Source organism: Epinephelus fuscoguttatus, linkage group LG20, assembly GCF_011397635.1.
Source record: "Epinephelus fuscoguttatus linkage group LG20, E.fuscoguttatus.final_Chr_v1".
Classification (NCBI taxonomy): Eukaryota; Metazoa; Chordata; class Actinopteri; order Perciformes; family Serranidae; genus Epinephelus; species Epinephelus fuscoguttatus.
The window spans coordinates 15,693,465-15,720,093 of record NC_064771.1 but is presented as its reverse complement, the minus strand read 5'-3'; the positions used below and the strand labels follow the sequence as shown (position 1 = coordinate 15,720,093).

General features: G+C 40.7%; 1 protein-coding gene across 1 annotated transcript; it reads left to right on the top strand.

The window, feature by feature from the left end:
• ace (angiotensin I converting enzyme (peptidyl-dipeptidase A) 1) lies at window positions 1–26,629 on the top strand. The gene is made up of 25 exons (XM_049563993.1): window positions 1–659; window positions 5,663–5,833; window positions 5,969–6,056; window positions 6,950–7,093; window positions 7,240–7,431; window positions 8,740–8,837; window positions 9,011–9,180; window positions 9,293–9,516; window positions 10,333–10,477; window positions 12,675–12,773; window positions 13,932–14,054; window positions 14,159–14,364; window positions 14,822–14,958; window positions 15,283–15,441; window positions 16,488–16,575; window positions 17,232–17,375; window positions 18,270–18,461; window positions 18,904–19,001; window positions 19,455–19,627; window positions 19,813–20,036; window positions 20,131–20,275; window positions 20,834–20,932; window positions 21,160–21,282; window positions 22,665–22,849; window positions 26,097–26,629. Exons 1-25 carry the CDS (start codon window positions 426–428, stop codon window positions 26,285–26,287), a joined length of 3,852 nt encoding a protein of 1,283 aa, XP_049419950.1. The 5' UTR covers window positions 1–425; the 3' UTR covers window positions 26,288–26,629.

Genomic DNA, 26,629 nt, shown 5'->3' with positions numbered 1-26,629 from the left:
GGTGTGTCATATCTTATCTCTCATCTTGTACTGTTATAGAAACTTGGATGTGATCAAAGATACTGCCAACCATCCAAATCCTGGCGGGTAATCAGAAAAAGAAGGGAGGGAGGAAAGGTAGTGGTAAGGAAGGGAACTGGAGGGAAAATGTGTCCAGTGCTGTAAAGTAGTGAGAGGGAAGGCTGCAGAGAAGTGTGGGCTGGGTTACACTGACACTTAAAAAGAAGCTCTCTTTGGCTTCTGTGCATTTCACCAGCAGCCAGGCTGGGAGGCTGAGAAGGGAGCAGTGAAGAAGTGGATGAGACAACAGCTCCAGGGGGAAGGTGTACTCTCACTTCACTGGAGCAAGAGTATTTTTAGCTCTTCCTTTCAACTCTATCACTTTACACTTTTCTCCACCACTCTTACTTTGGTGGAGGTTAGCCATGGGCACTGGCGTGGACAGGTTTCTGTGGTCAGTGCTGCTGCTGCTGCCGGTCTTGGGACTCTCTGGGGCTCTGCCAGGAAGCTGGATGCCAGGGGAATATCTGAACACCACAGGAGATGCACAAAGGTTCATCAGCGACTACAACGACACTGCTGAGGAGGTGTTGTTCCACAGCGTCTCCGCCAGCTGGAACTACAACACCAACATCACGGATCACAACTCCCAGCTTCAGGTACGACAACTCCTGGAGTCTTGAGCTTACAGGGTGATGTGTTAGCTGAACCTCTCTCTCACACTGGCATGAAGTTGATCAGTTCTTGCCAGCACTGGCACCATGTCACCATGAATGCATGCATGGTTAAGGGTTTCTGTGGAGCTGAGCCCTGCATGATTTGGAGATCACCCCTATTCATCTCTCTCCAGAATGACATGCTCAGTTTCCTCCCAGCGCAGCCAACTCAGCTTGTGTGTTACTCGAAATACAAAACAGATCTGAATGCCTGCGGTGCGAACGTCTTCAAGTTTTGAATACATTTCTAAAGGGTCTTGTGTGTCATTATGTTGGCTATTCGTTTGTTTAACTGTCTGTTTTATGATATAGTCTGCTCGATGCACTTCCCCCACATGGACACACTGACTACAGGATGCAATTTTACACACACTAATAGTCTTTATGGTCCAAGGTGGCAATATTTGCAGTCAATGAAATACTAACACCTTTGCAGGGATCTCAAAATTGTTTTTTTTAGAGGCAAGCTATGAGACATTACATTAATTGCAGACTGGAATGGTTTTACAGTTTCACCTCAACATATGCCTGAGAAACATTTGCATAAATGTTGTAGATTAGGGAGAGAGGATACCGGCAATAAAGTGGGAGAAGAGTACAGCGAGGCAGGAGATTGCAATGAAACTGTAGAGGTGTGAAAGAGTGTTTACTTGGCTTTGGGCACAAGAGTCAATACAACCGTATTCATGGCTTTGTGTGAACAATACGAGCTGTCACATTCAAAGTTGTGAAAGCAAATTGTCCAACTGACACACTCAAGGCAAAGCCCCTGGATTTTTTAATCTGTGTGTGCTTGGACAGCTGTCACAACAGGATTTCAGTACACTATCCAGGCTATGGTCTCCTCACACACTGAACAGGTGTAGATGCGGAGCCCCCACCACACCAGTGTCAACAGGGTCAAGCTGCAGAATGTGTTCTGCTCTCGAGAATGTGTCCAGGGATGTAAGGTGAAAGATGAGTGGGATTGTAGTTGCCATGTGTGAGCACGGACAGTTCAAAGATGGGATCAAAGTGGATCAGAGAGCTGAGCTCCATCTGATCTGGCAGCCAGGGAGGGGGTGAGCGTGGCAATTCAGCCTAACAGAGAAATGTTCTAGTGTTGGCATTCCACTCAGGCTGCACTGTAAATCTACTACAGTACATTAAAATTATTAGAATAAAGTGTCAGATTGAGTTACATCATTTACAGTCTGCTCACGCACACAAAGAAAACATGCAGATGCACACACACATTCTTGTACTTCTACATGTGTGAGGACCCTCACTGACACAATACATTCCTTAGTCCATCCCTGACCTTAACCATCACAACTTAATGCCTTGCCCCAACCCTTACCTTAATTCTAACCTAAACCTAACTGTAACCTGAACCCTAAAACCATGTCTAAACCCCCAATCAGGCCTTTGAAGAAGTGAGGACCAGCCAAAATGTCCTCACTCTGTTGGTTAAAAAGATATTTTGGTCCTCACTATGTAGCAAATATGAGCACACACACACACACACACACACACACAGTGCAAATGAGGCTTGCGCTACACATGCAGAAGATCAGACAGAATGAGGATCAGCTCACAAGCTTCTAATCATGCTGAATAAAAAATCGATGACAGTGGATATCAATGGCCAATGTCCTTTGAACCCCAGAATGAAATTCCTTGCTGCCATCAAATGTCAGGCCGGAGGCTCATTGCACTGCACGCTGCCAGCTTTTGTCGTGTGACTTGAATGTGAAGTTTGAAAATTAGCTCCAGGTGAAGAGTCTGATTTTGAAATCAATTTTAGAAACATTTTGTCAGCCAAGAAAAGTATTTTTCTCTAAGAATTCAAGTATTTCAGATACGAATATCCATAAATCTTGAACTGAGTATTTAACCTTAAAAGTTAATAAAAGAATAAGAAAGAAAGAAACTCAGTTTTGCCTTCTAGTCCAGTTATCTTTTATACACATATAGGTAGATCCGATCATTTAAACTGGTAAAAACACTGAATAAAGCATTTTCCAGTAGGCTTAACATGGAGGGGCTACCAATGTTGGTTTGTCCATTCTGGTCTACTGTAGAAACATGGCGGTGCAACATGGTGATCTCCATAGACAAGGACCCACTCCTGATGTAGATATATATGGCTCGTTACAATTACAACAATAAATTGCAGCTTGTATAACAGAGGCCTTTAGAGAAAGAAAATCACCAAAAAAAGGCTTATCTTTATTGTGTTTCTTTGGTTTAGAATGTGATTATCTGGGAGGGTGCAGGCAGGCTGGAAAAAACGATAGAGAAAAAAGACAGCGATTGAGAGGAAGAGCACAAAGGTCACCAGTTTTCCCTCCTGCAGCCTGTTATTTTAGTGAAGGCTGTGAGAAAGAGACAGATAAGGACAGCTTCAATGAAAACATTACTGGAATGAAGCCACTGTTTGGGCAGTATTATCAGGATGTGGTTACCTCAGCATTAGTGTGTGCTGTGCAGGTATTTCTTATTTTCCCAAGGGCTGACCAAGCTATCTGACTTTACAGTGGGATTTCTTAACTTTAACACGACAAAGAGAGAAACAACATTTTTGCGTAGGCAAATAGAATGTCAAATGGTGCAGCATTTAAGACACATAGTGCTGTAACAATGCACCATTCATCATTTTGAACTGGAGCAAATCATAGCGATACAAAAATATAATCCATGCAATATTCCACAGCAGCCTTGACTCCATCCATTCTCCAAGCACTGTCATGATATACAGAGGACACGTATGTCCATGACCTCTGACACTGCCATAAAGAAAAGCTCCTGAGATCCAATGAGGCCATATATGAACATGTGACAAAGGCATTTTTCAGAAATATTATCCTTGAGTTAGGGGTTGTTTTGCTGTTCTGTCCTTGCTCCTAATAGACATATAGAGCACTTTATCATTCCCAAAGTGAAGATGTGTCAGTGCAGCTGTCAAGGGATACATCAAGCAGCAGATGGAGACATGTTGTAGGTATAGGAGTTGGACAGTAGAAGTGTGCAGCCAAGCTAGCGGCTAATGGTCACTGTAAAGAAAATCCAGCTTTTAGACAGGTAAACCAAAGAAATCGACAAATTGAAAGTTTAACTTGATGATAGCTTGAGATTAGAAGGGGATGACCAAAGTTCACAAAGGTCATGAATACCTGCACTGCATTGCATTTCAAGCTAGAGGAAAAGTCAGGGGATCACACAAATCTGTAAATTATCCTCTAAACACAACTTAAATCATGACAATCCATCCAATAGTTTTCAATAGTGCAAAAGACAGCATGTGTAATGACAAACTATCGACAAACTGATATACAAATTATCAGTTCTGTTTTTTGTATCAAAGGCTATGCTTAGACTGCAGGCAAATCAGATTTGCTTCTTAAATGTCTTTTAGACAGATTGGCTGCAGTGTTATTTGCAAGTGATTGGATCAGATTTGCATGTTGAGACATCACTAATTTATCGGGGTTATTGTCATAACACCATAGATGTCAGCAACTTCATAGCTATGCTGGTGGCAATGCTTTCCAGTGTGACAGCATGAGACATGAAAGTCAATTATTTTGCCCTCAAAACAATCGACAGAGGAGTTCTGCACTGTGACTTGACACCATGATTGGTTTAAGGGCAAAATGAGGGACCATTTCTTATACTTCCATGTTCGAAAGCCAGCAGAAGAGGCTGCTGTACATTTGGCTCAGTGCCTCTGTCACTCCTTGTTGTTGTCTGTGAGTTACACAAAAGACACTTTTAAATCCTACTTCAGCAACCAGAGTGTCTAAACAGAAACAGCAGTGCTGTGTTTACTGTTCAGACCTAAGCCAACAAGGAGGTGCCAAAAAGTGCAGTTCCTTGAATGGCCACTTGAGGGTGGCTCAAGGAACGAGTTAATCCCCATAGACCTCCATGTTAGAATGCCCTGCTTTACAACGAAAAATAACCATTTTTACAGCCTGGTACAAAAAAGGTTTTGGTCTCTACAGCTTATTTAAATATTTATGACAGCTGTATCGAGGGTGAGTTTTTATATAATACACTTATATACATTTTATTAAAGCTTTAATTTATGCATCAACAAGGCATGGCTTTTAAGTTGTAGTTGTGTGCTTTCATTCACAAATTGCTAAGCTTGGTGTAAACTGAGTATAGGCGTAGCTGCAGCTGTCACTATTTCAGTGAGTTTTCAGTTTAGGTCATCTAAAAACATTTGTACTAAAAGACCCTCCAAGGAGTCAGATGTTCAGTTTTTCCTGTAAGTACATTTTGTTAATGGTTTAAGCCAGTTTTTGGCTAATGAAAATTAGCATTAGCATTATCACATTTAACCATAGCTGTTAATGCACAGTGCTAACCAAGCTAGCAGCTAGTGGTAGGGTTATATCCACCCTCTCATCTAATATGGTCACCTTTGGCTCCAAAAATTTAAGATGGTGACAACCAAAGAGGCTTCAAAATGTAAGTCCAAAAGTCCAGTTTGTGACGTCATGGTGGCTACATCCATTATTTTATATGGGTTACTATCTATGGTCCACACTTTATAAAATCAATGTAGATACCATTTGGATATGCCAAAAAACTGATTTTGGCTGGTAGTCTGAACAAGGCCTCAGCTCTCTTCATGTCCATCGTCACTTCGTCCTTTATCTTGGCCACACTGCAGGTGATTCCTCCCACACCACTCAACAAAGGTGTCCACCACGTCCCAATATAGTCTCATTGCCGCCCACTTTCTACACGTCAATAATAAGTGACTAATCAGGAAAATAACACTCATCACTGTGGCCCTTGCTTGTTCATAAAGACATGCTCTAAGACATAAAGAAGCTAAGTGACTAATCTTTTGCCTCTTGAAAGGCCTTTGAATTTTACATTGTTGTTTCCGAGTAAATGCAGATATGAAAAAATTCAGTATATTTTTATCATTTACTTCCTCTTGTCTTTAGGTCAATGCATCCCTTGTAGAGCAGGCCTTCTCCTCAGCATGGGGGTTAAAGGCCAAGCAGGTCTTCTCTGGTAATCTTGCCGCAACACTCCCCGACCCTGACGAACGGAAACTGATGGAAAAGATCATGTTACTGGGAGCTGCCAACCTGCCGGAGAAAGAACGAGAGGAGGTGCGTTTCTGTTTCATATTTTATAATGAGGAATTTACTGTGAGTCCTTGTAGTAAACTGTCTTTGTCACTGTATCAGCGCTGACTTTTTTTGAACATCAAAGACTGACTTCAAATCCCTTTTTCTTGTCTGCAGTACAACACAATTCTCAGCACCATGGACAATATTTATTCAACAGCCAAGGTGCATCCATCACCAAATGTGAGCTGGAGCCTGGAACCTGGTGAGTAAATACAGAATAACCACTCTGTTTGAGCCTCAAAATGCATATTATATGATGCAGATGTTGTGGAGTTATTTGAAAGAAACAGGATCAGAGCCATGTTGAGGATTATGAAATGCACAACAATGTGGAGGGGAAGTCTAAAAAGAAAACAGTTGTAAGTGGTTAAGATCTTATCTGCTCTTGGAAAAGTAACAGGATGACTTCAGAGAGGTCTCCACAGGAAGTGTTATGGATGTGCCCATGAGTGTTGAGTAAAAAGCTATAGAAACATCATGTCAGTAGCTTTTAACGCTGCTGGCATGTACTGTGAACAATAGCTTTGTGTTCAGTTGGCAAATGCTAAAATTAATTGTGAGAAAGTGCTTGCCAACACACACAGTACAACAAAAACAATTATTTCGACGTAGAACTATTACTTATAATATAAATGAGCTAATTGACTGTTATTAAAGTGCAGTCCCCATAATGATAACTGGTTTCTTAGTCTTGGAAAATATCTAAGGTGGAACAGGGTTACTCAAAGTTCGTACATGGAGTCATTACAATAACAAACAGACTGTCAACAATCACTGTTTCCACCATTACAACCATCCTTTGCAGTCTTCAACTTTCTCCTTTTTTTCACCTTCATTTCCTATTTCTGGCATTTTGAAGATAAATGTTGTTTTACATGATGCTCAGAATATCATGGAGTTGTCATAACTCCAAAGTAATTTGTTGGATAATGTGTCTGCTATGGCATTTTCCTGCTGGGAGAGCATGGAGTCATCTAAACACCAATATATCTTGACTGTTTTAGGAAAGTCTTGCAGCTTTTGCTTTTAGATCATACATAGTTGCACCAGATTAGGCCATCCTCTCTTTCTATTCTTTTTTTTTTCATTCTGCAGAGCTCACAGATATCATGGCCAACTCCAGGAGCTACAAGAGGCTGCTGTACGTGTGGGAGGGCTGGCACAATGCATCAGGCAAACCTCTCAGGGACTACTACCCCAAGTTTGTGGAGCTCAGTAACAAAGCCTCCCGAGCTGATGGTGAGAACTGGCGAGAAGTTTCACAGTGTTACAGAGAAGTATTTAATTTACTGAGAATGACATAAAAAAAGAACAAGCAGAATAAAGAGGTAGAACATCTGAAGAAAGAAAGGACTGAAAAAACATTACCATTTTGTCCTGTTTAGGGTTTGATGACACTGGAGCTGACTGGCGTTCTTGGTATGAGACTGAGAACTTTGAGCAGGTTATAGAGGACCTTTACAGGACCATTGAACCCCTCTACAAGCACCTGCATGCCTTTGTACGCCGCCAGCTCTACAAACAGTACGGTCCCAAGTACATCAACCTTAAAGGACCCATCCCTGCCCACCTGCTAGGTACAACTGGACATTTGTATATTAAACTGATTAGTGTTAAGGATAATTTTTTTCACTTCATTATCTCTCTGATGAGTGCACCATGTTTCCATAGCTCAAAGTCACCCTTAATTTATTTTGCATTCAGCCTATTAACTGCAACAGAAATATGACTAATAAAAAGGACTGTTCAGATTTACGTTTAGAGACTAAGGTGGGAGTAATGCCCGCCTAAAAAAGTCGACCCGAAAAAAATCAATCTCAGTGCATGTTATATAGAATATTTTCACTGGTTTATCTTGTTGTCAGACAGCCCTTTCCATGGGGGAACCAAAAACTGTTATATCACTCTCTTTAAAGCCACCAGACTCCTTTGACAAAAACTGTAATTTTACCTGGTAGAACATGGGAGTTAGTACTCTATGGCTGCCTCGATTGTTTGGTTTGTTATTGTGTGATTTTGATGTTTTTAAGGCTTAGTTCGGATTCATCAAAGTCTCACAATAACACAATCAAAAAACTAACCCATTGAGGCAACAGTAAACAATAAACTTATGTGTTCTGTGAGGTAAAATTAATGATTTTTCCAAAGGAGTCTGATGGATTTACAGCATAGATGGATACAAGGGCTTCAGTTACCTGTCGAAAAGAGCTGACTGATGGCAAGATAATGCAATGAAAATATGCTAAATACATTTACACTGATTAAGATTTTTTAGGTGGCTCAAATGTGTTTTGGTGCAGCCCCTGTCCACAATGCATAGCTTCTGTGGTGGTGCTCCTGCCTGCTTCACCAAAGTGGTGGCGTACTGACCGCCAATCTACTCTAGGTATTACACTAACTATGTAAGTACCTCAAACAGCCCCACTTTAAAAAATCAGAACTATCCCTTTAAGTTAAACATAATCATAAAAGTTATCCTGTAATATACAGTGATTAGGACTGGCGTTCTGGAATCTGAATCCAGTTCCAAATCTCTTTGAATCTCATATTAAATCTTTTTAGTTGGTTGGTTTAGTGAGTATAAATAAATCATCCACAGCCTCGGAAAATTCTGCTGAAAGGGTGCAGGGGTTTTGCCACATATTTTGTCACTGCTTTAATAGTTTTCAGACAGTCCCTAACATAAACAGTCATTATTTTATAAAAGCTTGGAAAATCTTCAAAGATGTAATCGTACATGGCAGGAACAATGCACTATTAAGCTGCTGACACATCAAGGCAAGTCATTTTGTGTGCTTATCACATCACTGTGAATGAGGTATTTCCCAGTGCCTCTGACTCAAGTCAGAATTGTTGCTTAAGTGTGTTTACTTTCTCAATCTCAGGAAACATGTGGGCTCAGACCTGGAACAATATTTATGGTATGATGATCCCATTTCCTAACAAGCCCAACTTGGATGTAACTCATGAAATGGTCAAACAAGTAAGTATGGGGGAAGGATTTTGTGCTACTGGGATGTATTTAAGTAAAAAAAAAAAATTCTGTTGGTCTTGTAGACAATGACCTCAAATGACAAATCTCATAAATTCTCAGCTTTTAGACTCTGATTATAGTTTTGTTTGATGGCATTGTCCTTGATTGTTTCCTCTCCACAGGGCTATAATGCTACGCACATGTTTCGTGTAGCCGAGGAGTTCTTCACATCTCTGGGTCTAGAGAAGATGCCTGATGAGTTCTGGAAAGGATCCATGCTGGTGAAGCCTGAAAATCGAGAGGTGGTGTGCCATGCATCTGCTTGGGACTTTTACAACCGCAAAGACTTCAGGTAAAATTAATGAGTGTCGTTAGAAGAGTCATAGCTACACTTAATTTATTGCCAGTTTCATTGCTCGTCTTGTTGATAAACTTGATAATACAAGGAAATTCATACTCTTTAGGATCAAGCAGTGTACCACAGTAACGATGGAGCAGCTCTTTACTGTACACCATGAGATGGGGCACGTCCAGTATTACCTGCAGTACAAGGACCAGCCTGTGGGCTATCGTCGCGGAGCCAACCCCGGTTTTCACGAGGCTATCGGCGATGTTTTGTCTCTCTCTGTTTCCACACCGAAACATCTGCATACCATTAAACTGCTGGATACTGTTACTTCTGACTATGGTAAAGAAACTATGGCAGAAATAGATAATATCAAAGCCAGTGAAATACCCACCCATAGGACAGATGTGGATTAATTACTAACATTTAAAGGTTCTGTATGTAAGTTTTTACCTGTATCAATTGTTTTTTTATTACAATGGGTGAACAGGTTGTAATGTAACATAATTTACATTTTTGCCAACTTTCTCAGTTGCCTCAATCAGCCTATTGACTAACTTCTATGTAAAGGTCACATTTTTCCTTGAACTGCCTCTCTTAAGTTCTGCAACAGCACCAACAGTAGCTAACGATCGATCTGCACCCACCACAACACAGAGTCCACACATGATGTTTCCATCAAATATATGTTGTAGCGGTGGCCCGGTGGAGACAGACCCTTACTTGGCGCCATGTAGCAACTTGAATTTAGCCATAACAAGAGTGAGCGCCAGGGGTCTGATCCCAGCCTGCTATGAGTTGCTACAGCAGCTAAGGTCTAAGCTTCTGTCCACTGATGTCCCTAAGAAGTCGCGTATGTTCTAGCAATGGGGAGTGAGGCAAAGGGTCTATGAGCTGTGCTAGCTCGCTAGCTAATTTCCAGCCCAACATGCTCAGTCTATTGTTTGTCATGCCCAGGTGCTTGCTCACAGCAGGAGTAGGCTACCGCAAAGCATGCAGTATGTTGACTGCAATTCATTTAAGGGCCTCAAAGAAAGGGGTCACTAATAACAAGGATTTTCTGAAAGTTACAAACAGAACCTTTAATAATGAAATTAATTCTTAGATGTTTTCTTCTTCTTTTTTTTTAAAATGTATTTCTGCATTGTGTTTCTCCAGAAACTGATATAAACTACCTGTTAAAGATGGCTCTGGAGAAGATAGCCTTCCTTCCTTTTGGCTACCTCATCGACCAGTGGAGATGGGGTGTGTTCAGTGGAAACACACCTCCAGAGCGTTACAACGCTGACTGGTGGCACCTCAGGTTGGTTTTTATGCACAGGCTTTATCTTCCTTGCATGATATTTCATGTTAAAAGAATAGCTTGACTTTTGGGAACTGTGATTATTCACTTGCTAATAGTGAGATGAGAAGATTGATACCACTCTCATATTAAGCTATTGTCTGCCATTACATGTTGACAGTCTTTATGCTAAGCTAGCTTTTTTTGGCCGCTTCGTGGCAGCATAACAAGTTGTGAACGCAACATTGACATGTCATCACCTTTAAAGTTAAGAAACTTGTTAGTAAAGATTTGCTTATTTACACATCCAGCAGTTTATATTAAAAACATTTGTGTTTTTGGCCACCTGACACCTCTCTTTTAGCTCTGTTTTTGGTCTCTACCTCCTCATGATATCTGGCTCTGTAGCTACGTAAAGCTCCACTATGTTCACCAGGTGGTCTCTAACTGTGAGATGTTTATACTTAGTATTAGCACACATTTCGTTGATCTGAACGCAAGTGGACAGTCAAGGACACATTGCCATTCACACCTGTGTCTTGCTTGCGTCTCCACCTCACCACTTGTGTTCAGATTGTGTTACTGCCTGTGTTTCTGCCAGTTATTAGGTCCGCACTCTCGCTAGCTGCTTGCTAGTATGCTCGCTAGTCACGGTTGGGTCAGTACAGCTGGAGATGTAGTCATAGATTGAATTCATAGATGTATTAAGGAACCTGGATACATCATTGGAGGTGGGCCCCTGTTCATTCATATGAAAGCTGCTCAGTGGCGCATGAAGCCAAAAACACTCTATTTCCACGGTATGACATTACCCGAATCTTCCATACTGTGGAGCCCAAAGAGTAAGCACACTAAAGACTTACAGTCCAGCTGAGTGTGGCCGAGAGACTAATATCTACTGGCCAGACAGCCAGTTTAGGGCTCCCCTAATTTGAATGAGAATAAATGATTTAATCATGCGGCCTTTCTTGACTTTCATAGTGTTATCAGACCGAGTGGATCAAATTGCAATAGTGAAACAAATCATTTCACAGGGATTATGATGCTCAAAAAAATGTATCCACTGATTTACAGACATCTCTTTCCCAATATAAGTCTATGGGAGATAGTCTTTCTGGGCCCCATGGCATCATGTGACAGACCCAGACAGTGTAATTCCTCTTTTGACCACTATATTCAATTGGCTTTAAAGCCCGGTGCTGTTCTTGGTGGCTTTGCATGATACAACACATCCCCTTTTATATGGCAAAATTATTGACGGTCACGCAACACTTCACTACGTCCAACTTGTCGTAAAATGGGCAAGTTACAGAGCCTCAACAATCTGTCACCAAAATAACCAACACTTCTACATTATTGGTGTAGTCCTTGTCAGGGACACATTAAGGTTTACACTACAAAAGATCTGTGGTCAAATATGTCCCAAACTACTTCTGCGAGCAGCTTGAATGATTGAATCAAAATGCGTCTTGGTGGTCATTTACACTTGCATTTAGCACTGTTCATATGTGATTGGATCACTCGAGATAAAAGCTAATACCAGGTATAGACATGCTCTGTGTCTGTCGGACATTTAGTGCTGAGCAGGTAGTGTACAACGGGCTTTTATTGCTTTTTTGTGGAAAACAGCTGCCTTCTGCAACCAAAAATGACAGCATGAGAGCTGGGAGAGTGAACCAAAACAGTAAAGTTGCAGCTTGGACAGCTAATGAGCTGAAACTCACTGCAAAGCTCAGTAAACCTAAGGGGAGCTGCAGATACAGATTTTCTGTAGCTTTATCACTATGAGCAACCTCTTTCATATTGTCACATTGCTTTTGCATTATTATTAATGGGGGAAAAAATAGTTATAGGCACTTTAACATTCAGTTAATGACTAATATTGCATAACGTTTACACCTGGTGAGACGGAGCAAATTCCAGCCTCAACATATTAAATCAAGCAGCTCCGTAGTAACAGTGGAAGACTGCAGTTGTACTGGCTGGCATTTATGCCAAGTGTGTGTGTGTGTGTGTGTGTGTGTGTGTGTGTGTGTGTAAAGTGAGGTGTTGCTGGAAAAAGAGCACACATGCCCAGCTGACACTCAATGGATACATGAAATTTAACGAGTAAGGGAAAAAAAAAAAATTGGGCTGAATAATTTCCCAGAAGTCATGTCTTAGTTATGTAACCAGTGTGTGAGTGTGTTCTAAATCATTCTCTCATTTTATTTTAAAGGACAAAATATCAAGGCATCTGCCCACCTACCAGGCGTACAGAGGATTACTTTGATCCTGGGGCAAAATACCACATCCCTGGAAACACGCCATACATCAGGTAGCATCCAGCCACACCACTGTGTAATAGTTCACACACAGAAGAGATGACGACAATCAGCTTGGGCTACTGATGTTTTTATGACATGTATTTTGTGTTTTCCTAGCGGTCTGATTAACTTCACCCATACAGGCTTGTCACAAAGATATCACAGCTTTAAAGTTTTACATTTGTTAAATTGGGGCCTTTTTATGCACTATCAAACCAAGTGTGTGTATGTTTAACTACGTATCTGCACACACATATGAGGACACCAGGGAAATATGTGAATGAGGTAAAGTGAATGAACATGCAAGAATGACTGGTGATCTGGGAATGAAGGTATTGTGCGCTGTAATCTGAACTCAATTACTGTGGTTTCCATCGATGCAATAACTGCACAATGGCAGGAAGCTTCTAAAAGAAAAGCCCAGCTAATTTTTTCAACAATGTGGGGATTGACAAGTAATCCAAAAAGAAAACCCAAAACACTTATTAAAGGAGCATTGTGTAGGATTTAGTGGCATCTAGCAGTGGGGTTGCAGATTGCAACCAACTACATACTCCTTCCTTTACTCCTCCCTTTCCAAGCATGTAGAAGAACCTACAGTGGCCCTCATGTAACATAAAAAACTGTAGACTGTATAAAATTAAGGGATGTGGCCATTATGAAGTCACCTGTCTTGAAGCCTCAAGTTCGGCATTTAAGCTATCTTGAATTTGCTGAGTCAAAAGTGACATTATTTGGAGAGCTAACTGTAACGCTAGCCACTATTTTTGGCACTTCCATGTTGAATTCGTTTTTTGGCCCTGGAGTTTACTGCTAAAAATACAAAAGCTCCTCTCTAGAGCCAATATTTAGTTTGTCCATTCTGGGCTACTGTAGAAACATGGTGGTACAACATGGCACACTCAGTGGAAGAGAACTTGCTGTCTATTTAGATATGAAGGGCTCATTTTAAGCTCATGAAACACAGCTGTTCCTAGTTTCAGGTGATTAAACACTAATCTGAAAACATAGTTTAGAATATTATATTATATCAGTGTCTGCCAATAGATCCCCACACTCTTCCCACAGATAAACACATTTTGTGTAGCGGTTGCTGAAACATATGCTTACAACAGTCTTACCATTGAAAGTTTTTTTACTTTTAATGACACAGCGTCTTTCCACTGCAGGTATTTTGTCAGTTTCATCCTGCAGTTCCAGCTTCATGAAAAACTCTGTGTGGCAGCCAAACAAATGGGTCCCTTGCACACATGCGATATCTACAGGTCCAAAGAAGCAGGGGCCATTTTAAAGTACGTGATCTGATTGAGTCTCTCCTAGGTTATCACACAGAAGATGAATAATGGATTAACGGAAGCAGTGAAGGTATAATACAATTTCATTCTACCCCCTTCAGGAAAATTCTAGAGGTTGGCTCTTCCAAACCTTGGCCAGATGTGCTCCAGGAGGCTATAGGGATCAACAGGTTGGATGCCAGCTCACTGATGAGATACTTTGATCCCATTATTAAGTGGCTGGGAGAGCAAAATGAAGGAGAGACACTGGGATGGCCTGACTTCGACTGGGTCCCACCCATCCCTGAGGGCTACCCTGAGGATATTGGTAAGATATAACCTCAAAATGAAAGGTAAACAAATAACATAATAAGAGAATCAGGAAGGAAATAAGGTAATACAAGAGCTGTGACTGCACTCTAAATAAATCAGCATGTATGAAAGTGAAGACATCATTTTTTTTTTCCTTCTCTAAAATGTAACAAAAAAGTGTTGGCTGTGCAGGATTGATTCGATGTGGTGCAGTGGCGCAAACTGTTTCTTTAGCCTTGGTAAAATGTCTCGCAGTCTGTTCCAGGATTTTCTCTGCATGCATGCACACAAACAGAAAAGTACAGTTTTCTGAAATGCCTAAAAAGAAAAAAGAAAAGCCCCCAGTGTGTACACATCATAATCATAGCTCACACATCATAATTTAGCCTAAATGTGATAGTATTTTTCAGACTTGATTACATGGATCTTAATTTACAGTGTTTCAGCAGACTTGTGCCTTCTTCTTTACCCAGACAAGAACACAGATGAGCTCGATGCAAAGAAATTTCTAGAGGAGTACAACAGCACAGCCGAGGTAGTGTGGAACGCCTACACTGAGGCCTCCTGGAAGTACAACACCGACATCAACGAAGCCAACAAGCAGGCGATGGTGAGACCCTCTGACAGAGCGACTCTACTGAGATCCCCTTAACATTGTTCAAGCATCATCCGCCATCAATCAAATGTGAAGGACTTTTGATTTTGTGCATTAAGTCGGGGAATCAATAAAATGATTGCTTAATCAAAAAATGTGTCAATGAATCAATAATTGTTTGAGCCAGTGCCAGGGCCTCAGCCCTGTACTGTATGCATTAATCGAATTACCTTATCTGTGCATTTTAAACCTTTCCATTCATCCACCAAGTCACCCTGCATCCACTGTGACATAATATAAAACTAGGTAAATTAAAGAGTATTCATTATTCCTCTCTAGCTTGAGAAGAACCTGAAGATGTCAGCCCACACCCTGAAGTATGGACAGAAGGCCCGTCAATACGACACCACTGACTTCCAGGACAGTTCGGTCAAACGTATCATCAAAAAACTCAGCGACATTGAGAGGGCTGCGCTGCCCACGGCACAACTGGAAGAGGTGTGGAGATCTTTTACAAATATTCATTCAAGAGAGAGCTGCACTGGAAACACAAATAGTTGGAAGTTGTTCTTTCATGACAATAATAAGACATAAACATACAGAAAAAGATGTGTTTCTTGTAACAATCATTACAGGCAGAAAGCTAATTAAGTAAATTGAGCTGAAAGGGAGGTAACTCCTTCATTCCCTCCTTTGCAAGACCTTCAGTGCCATCTATCTTTCTTATTCATTTTTAGACTAAAGCGCCTTTGGAATCAACTTTGGCTCTTTTGCTCTAATGATTAAAAACCTTCCCTTTGTGTTGCCTGTTGGGATGAAACAGTCAGTCCAATATAATTGTGGTGGAATGACCACATTTCAAAAGAGTCACAAATACACTGTGGGCACAAGATGGACAAATACTGTTTTTAAACCTGTTGGGAGCAATTTAGCAAGAGCCAGCCACCATGGATTTCTTTGCCTGTGTGTCATACTTTTTGTAAACTGTAGTGTTGTGGTGAAAGGAAGGGAAGGCTCTTTATGGACCACACACAGAGCTCTGGGAGCTGTGCACAATTGCGTACATACTATGTCAAACAACTGTCAGCCAACTCAAACAGTCAAAAACAAGTAGTAACTGTAGCCATTGTTGATATATTAAGTAAAATATTTTTCAGTGATTCTCTTGCACAGTGGTTCCCAACTGGTCCAGCCACATGGTCTAGATTTCTCCTTAGTCATTCATTCAAGGTCCACACAGTTTAATACATTAAGCGTCATACTTGCATTTGGACGAGTCATCAAGCTAGTTTGCTGTCTCTATCAAGTAGCTGTCTGTTAACCCCTCTACTTAAAAATATGTGTGTTTTTTTACAAACTTGACACGTTCGTGAGTCACTTGTGGTCCATTCAGAATGGATCCGTGACCCACGTTTGGACCACGACCCACCAGTTGGGAACCACTGCTCTTGTTCATCTTATAGTCACCATGTAATATCAAATCCAGATAACTGCTGATGGTTTTAGTGGGATGTAATGCTTTATGGATGCCTTTACCTTTTCAGTACAACACTCTCCTATCCAACATGGAGACCAAGTACAGTGTGGCTGAGGTGTGCAGAGAAAATGGGCAGTGCCATCCGCTGGATCCAGGTAAGACTAACTGAACATGAAACATATGAATAAAATAAATAATTAAGCAAATGTAGCATAGAGAAAACAGTGGAAGAACTGGTCAATACTTACCAGATAGTTAATGGCAAATTATTGTTTACACATTGGTAATTGATACATGTAATTATTTGCTATTACAGGGTGTCTGCAAGTCCTTCAAAAGTCTCTTAAAATGACTTAAATTCAATTTAATACCTATGAGGCCTTAAAAATCATTAAAAATCACAGGACCTAATACTGTCTTTTTACTTTATACTTGCACTTAGCTGTTGGCAAAATGTAGATCAACCTAACTCACTCTAATAACCATATTTCTTTATAAAACCTACCTCTACATGGAACCGCGTATATATTTACCTGCAAAGCTTGAAAAAAGAAAATATGATCCATCCAAAATCTGTCTTAAATTTGGTTTAAGAATATCTTGAAAATGCCTTAGAAAGAATTAAACATAAGGGTTGAATACCTGTAGACATCCTGTACTATAAAAGATGATGTGATAACATTAATTGGTGCAATAACTATCACCGTGGCCCTTAAGTATTTCACAAAAAGTCAGACAATGTTCTGCTGCATTGAACTGTATACTGTTCAAGGGTAAGGTTAGAGAAATAAAAGAATGTGTTGTGTTTCAGATCTCCAGAAGATTATGGCAGAGTCCAGGGATTATGACGAACTGTTGTTTGCCTGGAAAGGATGGAGAGATGCTGCTGGCAAAGTGCTTCGCTCTGATTACAAGAGATATGTTGAACTGGCCAACACAGCTGCCAGACTCAATGGTATGACCTTAAAGAGTAATTTTTTTTTATTCTCACTGATCTCTCCTGCTTAACAAATACAAGAAGGTGGGCCCTGGAGAGCAGTTTGAGAATTTTGAGAACCTTTTTGACACAGTTTCATCGGCTGATTTGTCTTGGCTCGACAGAGTTGACATTTTGGAAAATGGGCTTCTTTGCTTTCTTAGCAAGAGTCAGATTAGAAGAATGATACCATGTTCATGTCTGTGCGGTAAATATGAAACTGCTGTGACCAGGCAGTCAGCTTAGCTCAGGACAAAGACTGGAAACAGGCTGAAACAGCTTGTCTGGCTCTGTCCAACAGTAACAAAATCTGCCTACCGTAACTGCTAAAGCTCACCAATTAGCCTTTTGCATCGTATCTTGACGCAGAGGGAGCTGGCGGTTAGGTTTGGGCAATGAAACTACTTGATTAGCATAAGGAAAAGATTGTAGATGTTGCTAAAAACTCCAGTCTTTGAGTGGCACGAATGCTACAACCAATGTTGTTTGCTGGTCCTCAACACTGGACAGCAGTGGCCCTTTACGCTCTGTTGCACTGAGGGTCTTTGATGGCTAGGTTTACACTGAAGTAGGTGATAAGTCCAGTGCATCTCACACAGATGCTAAATGGTGTACGGCGCATTTTGAGACAAGGTTGGAGTGTGGCCCCTCTTGCTGGTAGGCAGGTGTAGTTTGGCTAGTTTTCCAGTCTTTGTGATAAGCTAAGCTAATTTGCTGATTATGATGGTTTCCTATTGACCATATAGACATGACAGTGATATAATCTCATCTAACTCTCTGTATCTTTTTTTTTTTTTTTTTTTTTTTTGTTTTGTTTTGCATAAAACTCCACCTGCACCTCAGTGATGTTTTTATCCCTGGTATCATCTGTAGGTCACTCTGACAATGGGGCTTTCTGGCGCTCCCTGTATGAAACCCCTACCTTTGAGCAAGACCTGGAGACTCTGTGGAAGGAGCTAGAGCCACTCTACTTGAATGTGCATGCCTATGTGCGCAGGGCTCTGTATAAAAAGTATGGCTCCAAGTACATCAACCTGAAGGGACCCATTCCTGCTCATTTGCTGGGTAAGTAACAAGATGGAAGTTTGGGACTGACTTTCATGCAGCTGCACTTTGTGTGAGTACAATATCTGTGGCTTTACTCTGCCTTCAGATATCACCAGGCTCGCTGGGGTTAAGGCTAAAGTCACAGGCCAAAACCACACTTCAGTCAGTATTTCACTTTGGAATTTAAAGGATCCTAACGCTCTAGCCCAAGCTCTCCTTTTGTGTGGAAGCATACCCCATTGATATTCTGTCGTTGGCTGTAGATGCATTTGGATTTAGGCAGGATTTAATTTGCTTTCAGAGGTGTCAAGCGTGAGATTACATGTGACAGTTCCACACGGTTAGGGATTGGACTCACAGCCGCAAATCCCACTTGGTTTAACGCCAGCGGAGCAGAGGGTGACTTGCCCCATGACTTAGAAAAAATACAATATACAAGTGCTGTCTTCTGTCCTTTCAGGCAACATGTGGGCACAAACATGGTCCGGCATTATGGATTTGGTCATTCCCTACCCGCACGCTACGCAGGTTGATGCCACTCCTGCTATGGTGGCACAGGTGAATGAACACATGAGCCAGCTGTTGCATAATGATCACTGCCACCAACATGAATACACAAGGACACAGGCAGAGAACACTTACTCAAACACAAGCTTGTGTGCTCTTTCACCACTTTAGAGGTTAAGCATCAGTTTGTTTGATTGAAGACGAAACTTAAATGCAGTCCAATGTGGAGGATGAAGCAGAATGGGGATAAATACAGAGGACTGACAAACAGTAGCAGACATTCATAACTGACATGAAGTGTACATTATACATCAATATACTATATACATATTTTCAAGGATATCATACTTCGTATCATTTATTTACACTCTCTGCCATCATCTCTTCTCTAAAAGTAGCTGTTGCTTTTTTCCAGGTATTGAGTATCTCATTGCCTTTAACACTGTTTATATATACGCACACTTTCATCCACATCTTTACTAATACTCCTCTTCTCCTGCTCAGGGCTGGAACCCCATCAAAATGTTCCAGGAATCAGACAAATTCTTCACATCTCTGGGTCTGCTGCCAATGCCACAAGAGTTCTGGGACAAGTCCATGCTGGAGAAGCCGTCTGATGGACGCCAGGTGGTGTGCCATGCCTCTGCGTGGGACTTCTATAACCGAAAAGACTTCAGGTTTGTGTTTCTTCAGAACCTAACTGATGGTGTTTAAGAAATCTTTTTTTATCTTGAGTTTATGTGCCAGTAGTATCACATGAGGTTTAATAAAAGTAAGACTGCTATTGAAGCAAATTGTAATAACTTCATTAGGTGCATGAAAGTGTTTTTTGCTGTAATGATGGCCTTGTTTGTGTCTCCAGGATCAAACAGTGCACTGTTGTGACCATGGATGACCTGATCACAGTGCACCATGAGATGGGCCACGTCCAGTACTTCCTTCAGTACAAAGACCAACCTGTGTCCTTCCGCGATGGAGCCAACCCCGGCTTCCACGAGGCCATCGGCGATGTGCTAGCCCTGTCCGTGTCCACGCCCAAACATCTGCAGAGCATCGGCCTCCTGGACAAAGTTGAAAACAACTTCGGTGAGACCATGACCAGGAACACTGTCTCGTTCTGTAAAAGCATGCAATGTTATAACACAGCTCATGATTTTGATGTTTTTGTGCCCTCCTCTAGAGAGTGAGATCAACTTCTTGATGAGCATGGCGCTTGACAAGATTGCCTTCCTACCTTTTGGCTACCTGATGGATCAGTGGAGGTGGAAGGTGTTTGACGGTCGCATCCCATCATCTGAGTACAATAAAGAGTGGTGGAACCTCAGGTAAAGTTCACCATTGTTTTTACAGTTACAAAGTGCAATATTTATCATCTGTAAATAATAAAAAATAGTTATTAAGTTAATTAGTAAGTTGTAGATTGATGCGTTTGTAAAATATTTACTCAAATAAAAACTAGATAAGGGCGGCACGGTGGTGTGGTGGTTAGCACTCTCGCCTCACAGCAAGAGGGTTGCCGGTTCGATCCCGGGTGTGGGAGCCCTTCTGTGCGGAGTTTGCATGTTCTCCCCGTGTCAGCGTGGGTTCTCTCCGGGTACTCCGGCTTCCTCCCACAGTCCAAAGACATGCAGATTGGGGACTAGGTTAATTGGTAACTCTAAATTGTCCATAGGTGTGAATGTGAGTGTGAATGGTTGTCTGTCTCTATGTGTCAGCCCTGCGATAGTCTGGGTTTGGGTTAGGGTTAGACCTGTCCAGGGTGTACCCTGCCTCTCGCTCGATGTCAGCTGGGATAGGCTCCAGCCCCCCCGCGACCCTCAAGAGGATGAAGCGGTTAGAAGATGAATGAATGAAAAACTAGATAAGACTTCTCTACATTGCAGAATGAAGTACCAGGGACTGTGTCCACCAGTAACCCGTACTGAGGACGACTTCGACCCAGGTGCAAAGTTCCACATCCCTGCTAACGTGCCATACGTAAGGTAAAGTTTCCGTGCACGGCAGAACAAACAGGGCTCCTGATAATAACAGCTTCAACACACTACAGTGAACTATGCAAAGATAAGATAAACACAACTTCTCACATGACTAAAAAGAAAATCCATCACACAGAAGTGACATGACAGTGCCAGTTTGTTTCATGTGTGTCCTGTATTCTGCTGGCATTAAAGCAAATTATGACAGAGCATGTTTCACGATCTTCAACCAGGTACTTCGTCAGCTTCGTCATCCAGTTTCAGTTCCACAAGGCTCTGTGTAATGCTGCCAACCATACGGGAAATCTACATTCCTGCGATATCTACAAGTCTAAAGAAGCTGGGAAGCTGCTGGGGTTAGTACACATACACACGTACACTGTGTGTGATTGTAAAAGCTTTTAAAGGGAACCACCACCTTAATTAAGAAATATTATTTCCATGGTCTAGGAAAGTTCAATCGATATTTGTGAACGTGAGCTACTCTCTTTGAAAGCCAGAAACCAGTGAAGGAAGTCTCCAACTTATGATGTCATCAAGTATAAAGTCTGGAGCTGCTATTTTGTGGGCACACAGAATGTTTTTCTTCTTTGTATACCCAAATGAGCTTTATTCTACTGTAGTGTTCTCAGCTCTGAAACAGAAAATGTACCTTTATACTCAGAACATTCCCCTGGGTGACCACATCATTCCCTATCCATTGTCTAAGGAGCAGCTCCAGACTTTATACTTGATGACATCACAAATTTGAGTTTTACCACTCTAGCTTTTGGAATTTAGAGAGAGTTGTTCATGTTTGCTAATGTTTTTGGGATGTCTTTGACCATGGGAATAACATGTATGAATTCTGAAAATGGGCATAGCTCCCCTTTAACTATACACCTACTTCATAGCATGTTTATTATATTTTAATTTATATTTTAACTGGTTTGCATAGTGATTGCCTTTATTTTATTTTCAGTTTGCTTATTGACGGTCTTTTTTCATGATTGGCATTATTAAAAAAGGGGTCTCGCTCAATTAATTCCCAGAGTCTTTAATAGGTTTCAATGAATATATATGATATAGATATACTATAATACCATTAATAGTGTTCCTACAAAAGAATATCATCCATATCCCATGGTGCATTTGTGACATTAAAAAAACCTCAGTGTATAAATAAATAAAAGTGAAGTAATATTTCATGTTTCTTCACATTAGAAAATGAATTTTTATAGACATTTACACAAGGCTCTCAACCTTTTTGGTGTCAAAAACCCCTTAATTCGTTGCCCTAGACATTAGGTCATGGACCATCATTTGATAATCTTTTGCTTCAGGGACCTCCATCTGAAAAGATTTTGGTTGTTAAATATGATTAAGACCAGAATTCTGTAGTTGTCAACTACAGTTGAAGAGATAACTGTGGAGGAAGTGAAACCAATGATCAGAACAGTCACGTTTATGACTCTTACTCATGCTGGGCTCACTTCTACAGTCAATTAAATAGGGAGAATATACCATTCCCTATTTTTGGGAACTCCCTGGAGCTCCCTCAAGGACCCCTGGGGGACCCTGCACCCCTGGTTTAGAACCACTGCCATAGAGAACAGACATGATTGTGGCACTGATATGAAAGTATCAGTGCAGGCAGCTGGTGAAAGCATGCTTAACGACATGTGTAATCATCTCTGCTATACTCTCTTGCCACTGATCCTCATCTCCTCTGACCTCTCTGACCTGTTGTCGTTTGCAGTGATGTGATGAAGCTGGGCTTCAGTAAGCCCTGGCCCGAGGCTATGACCATGATCACCGGTGAGCCCAAGATGAGTGCCCAGCCTCTCATGGAGTATTTCAAACCTCTCATTGAATGGCTGGAGAAAGAGAACAACAAGAACAACGATGTTCGCGGGTGGCCAGAGTACGACTGGAAACCTTCAAGTACGTCCAACACGTTCATGCAGACACATACTTTGATACTTCCACAGAAACATGAATAAAAGCTCACGCCTGAAGGCCCATTCCCTTTGTGTTAAATAAGATTTCCAATCCCCAAGCCAAATCTTTTTGAACTCCCAGAAAAAAAAAATCCTCTCAATGTCTTCACATAGAGGAGTTCATTTTGTTTTTCTCCTCTGCCGTGGCTTACGGTGAAATCAATCTCCTGCTCCTCTTGTTTTACTGATGAGATCCTGCTGAAAGGATGTGTACATATGAGATTGATGAGATTCTTAGCATCAGAGTGAAAGAGAGAGTTAGGAAGGGATGATGGGAAAAAGAAAACACAGCTGTTGCGCACAGATCAAGATTCAAAATGAGTAATGAATGAGTGTGGGAAGAATATGTATCGGAGGTAAAATCAAGTGACTTTGTGTCCTCAGATGACACTGTGTCAAGAGACAGTAAGTTACACTGTGTTTCACCTTCTGGTTACTATTATTATGTGGCACTGATACCAACACACAAATCTGGAGACAGATGTTTTGTGGAGGTTATTTGTAATAACAGTTTCAACAACAAAACCGACATTGATACAAACCACCAGAATATCTTGAATATCTTCAAGGAAGTTTACAGTTTAGATATGTTGGTGTGTGCCATCTATAGGTAACAAGTGTAACATCTTGTGTATTTTTTCTTTCTTTTTTTGTCTTCTTCTTTCTTTTTAATGTTTTACTCTGAAACTTTTTATGGCCTTCTATACTATGAGGTTTTCGGTGACAGTGCTGAGAAATCTTTTACAGCATACAGTGACATTTCACTTAAATGACATTTAAATGACATTTCCTAAAACTTTTTCCTGTTTAGTATATATATATATATATATATATATATATATATATATATATATATATATATATATATATATACTAAACATATGAAAACATGTTTTATATTCTAGTTTCTTCAAAATAGCCACCCTTTGCTCTGATTACTGCTTTGCACACTCTTGGCATTCTCTCCATGAGCTTCAAGAGGTAGTCACCTGAAATGGTTTCCACTTCACAGGTGTGCCTTATCAGGGTTAATTAGTGGAATTTCTTGCTTTATCAATGGGGTTGGGACCATCAGTTGTGTTGTGCAGAAGTCAGGTTAATACACAGCCGACAGCCCTATTGGACAACTGTTAAAATTCATATTATGGCAAGAACCAATCAGCTAACTAAAGAAAAACGAGTGGCCATCATTACTTTAAGAAATGAAGGTCAGTCAGTCCGGAAAATTGCAAAAACTTTAAATGTGTCCCCAAGTGGAGTCGCAAAAACCATCAAGCGCTACAATGAAACTGGCATACATGAGGACCGACCCAGGAAAGGAAGACCAAGAGTCACCTCTGCCTCTGAGGATAAGTTCATCCGAGTCACCAGCCTCAGAAATCGCAAGTTAACAGCAGCTCAGATCAGAGACCAGATGAATGCCACACAGAGTTCTAGCAGCAGACCCATCTCTAGAACAACTGTTAAGAGGAGACTGCGCGAATCAGGCCTTCATGGTCAAATAGCTGCTAGGAAACCACTGCTAAGGAGAGGCAACAAGCAGAAGAGATTTGTTTGGGCCAAGAAACACAAGGAATGGACATCAGACCAGTGGAAATCTGTGCTTTGGTCTGATGAGTCCAAATTTGAGATCTTTGGTTCCAACCGCCGTGTCTTTGTGAGACGCAGAAAAGGTGAACGGATGGATTCCACATGCCTGGTTCCCACTGTGAAGCATGGAGGAGGAGGTGTGATGGTGTGGGGTGTTTTGCTGGTGACACTGTTGGAGATTTATTCAAAATTGAAGGCACACTGAACCAGCATGGCTACCACAGCATCCTGCAGCGACATGCCATCCCATCCGGTTTGCGTTAGTTGGACGATCATTTATTTTTCAACAGGACAATGACCCCAAACACACCTCCAGGCTGTGTAAGGGCTATTTGACCAAGAAGGAGAGTGATGGAGTGCTGCGGCAGATGACCTGGCCTCCACAGTCACCGGACCTGAACCCAATCGAGATGGTTTGGGGTGAGCTGGACCGCAGAGTGAAGGCAAAGGGGCCAACAAGTGCTAAACACCTCTGGGAACTACCTCTTGAAGCTCATGGAGAGAATGCCAAGAGTGTGCAAAGCAGTAATCAGAGCAAAGGGTGGCTATTTTGAAGAAACTAGAATATAAAACATGTTTTCAGTTATTTCACCTTTTTTTGTTAAGTACATAACTCCACATGTGTTCATTCATAGTTTTGATGCCTTCAGTGAGAATCTACAATGTAAATAGTCATGAAAATAAAGAAAACGCATTGAATGAGAAGGTGTGTCCAAACTTTTGGCCTGTACTGTATATATATATATATATATATATAGAGAGAGAGAGAGAGAGAGAGAGAGAGAGAGAGAGAGAGAGAGAGAGAGAGAGAGAGAGAGAGCTGACTTATTAAATTTCATTAAATTTGTGTGATTTCATATATATATGACTTTTTTTTGCAAGATTTTTAGTGTTACGCCATACTAAAATATAACAAGACTATAACTTTTCAAACTACACAATGATATTTTTATGACATACAATATTACTACTTTTTTTCTTACATATTGTATTATGATTTTTTTTTAAGATATATAATGCTGCGAATATACCAAGATATTTTTTGTCCTACTATACTCTGACATTTTTTGTCATACTATACTATGATATTTTTCATGACATACTATACTATGATATTTTATGTCATACTACACTATGATATTTTTATGACATACTATACTATATTTTTCATATCATACTATGCTATGACTCTTATTATACTGTGTTCTTTTTTTGTGATACTATGCTTTAATATTGTTATGTCATGTTATACTATGATATTTCAGACATACTATATTAGGATTTCTTTGTATGTCATACTAGACTTTTTTATGACATTCTGTATGACACCTTGGACTACAAGATCTTTGATGATATACTATACTATTAATATTTTATGACATACTTTGATAGTTTTTATTATTATTTATTTACTTAATTATTTAATTTTACATACATACAAGTAGGCATGTGTAGAACTGGTCTGAGAATATACATAACATCATCGCTTTGTGGAAAACTGCAGCTTGTTAGATAAGTTACATGTGACTGAGTGAGTTTGTGAGTGAGTGAGATATCAGTCCGGCATAGTGTTTAACTTATTTTATGTGTGTGTCCTGCAGGTGAAGTTAAGTCCAAAGTGGACTTCCTGGGTATGAATGTGGAAGGCGGGGCTGCCATAGCTGGCCAGTGGATCCTGTTGGTGATTGGTTTGGTCCTCCTGTTAGCTACCATCCTATTGGCCTACAAGTACAGGAAATCAAAAAAGTCTGAAAAGTCCCAATCTACAATGGAGCTCAAACAAAAGGACTAGTCATCACTGGTGGCTAACTGTCACGAGCACAGTACCAACCTCAATGTGAACATCAGTGTTTTTGTGTACTGTACAGTACATCTGATCAAATTTGCTTTTCTTTTTGGTCTGCCTCCTTATCTAGTCTTGTATATTTATTGTATACAATTGAAGTCAAATTATTTTTTGCCTATGCAAAAGAACATTACAGTTTTGTAATTTATTCGCAATATTTGAATGTTTAGAGAAGAAATGATTTAATGAATGTTTGTAAAGTCATTAATTGCATTTTTGAATATCTGATTTTGTTTCTTTCTTTTGTTGAATCCTCTGCATTTCTACAATAAAGACATTAAATATTTA

Coding starts and splice junctions, on each gene's coding strand:
- ace (XM_049563993.1), top strand. CDS start 426: ATGGGCACTGGCGTGGACAGGTTTCTGTGGTCAGTGCTGCTGCTGCTG. Junction 7,432..8,739: donor CATCCCTGCCCACCTGCTAG/GTACAACTGGAC, acceptor TCTCAATCTCAG/GAAACATGTGGGCTCAGACC. Junction 9,517..10,332: donor TACTGTTACTTCTGACTATG/GTAAAGAAACTA, acceptor GTGTTTCTCCAG/AAACTGATATAAACTACCTG.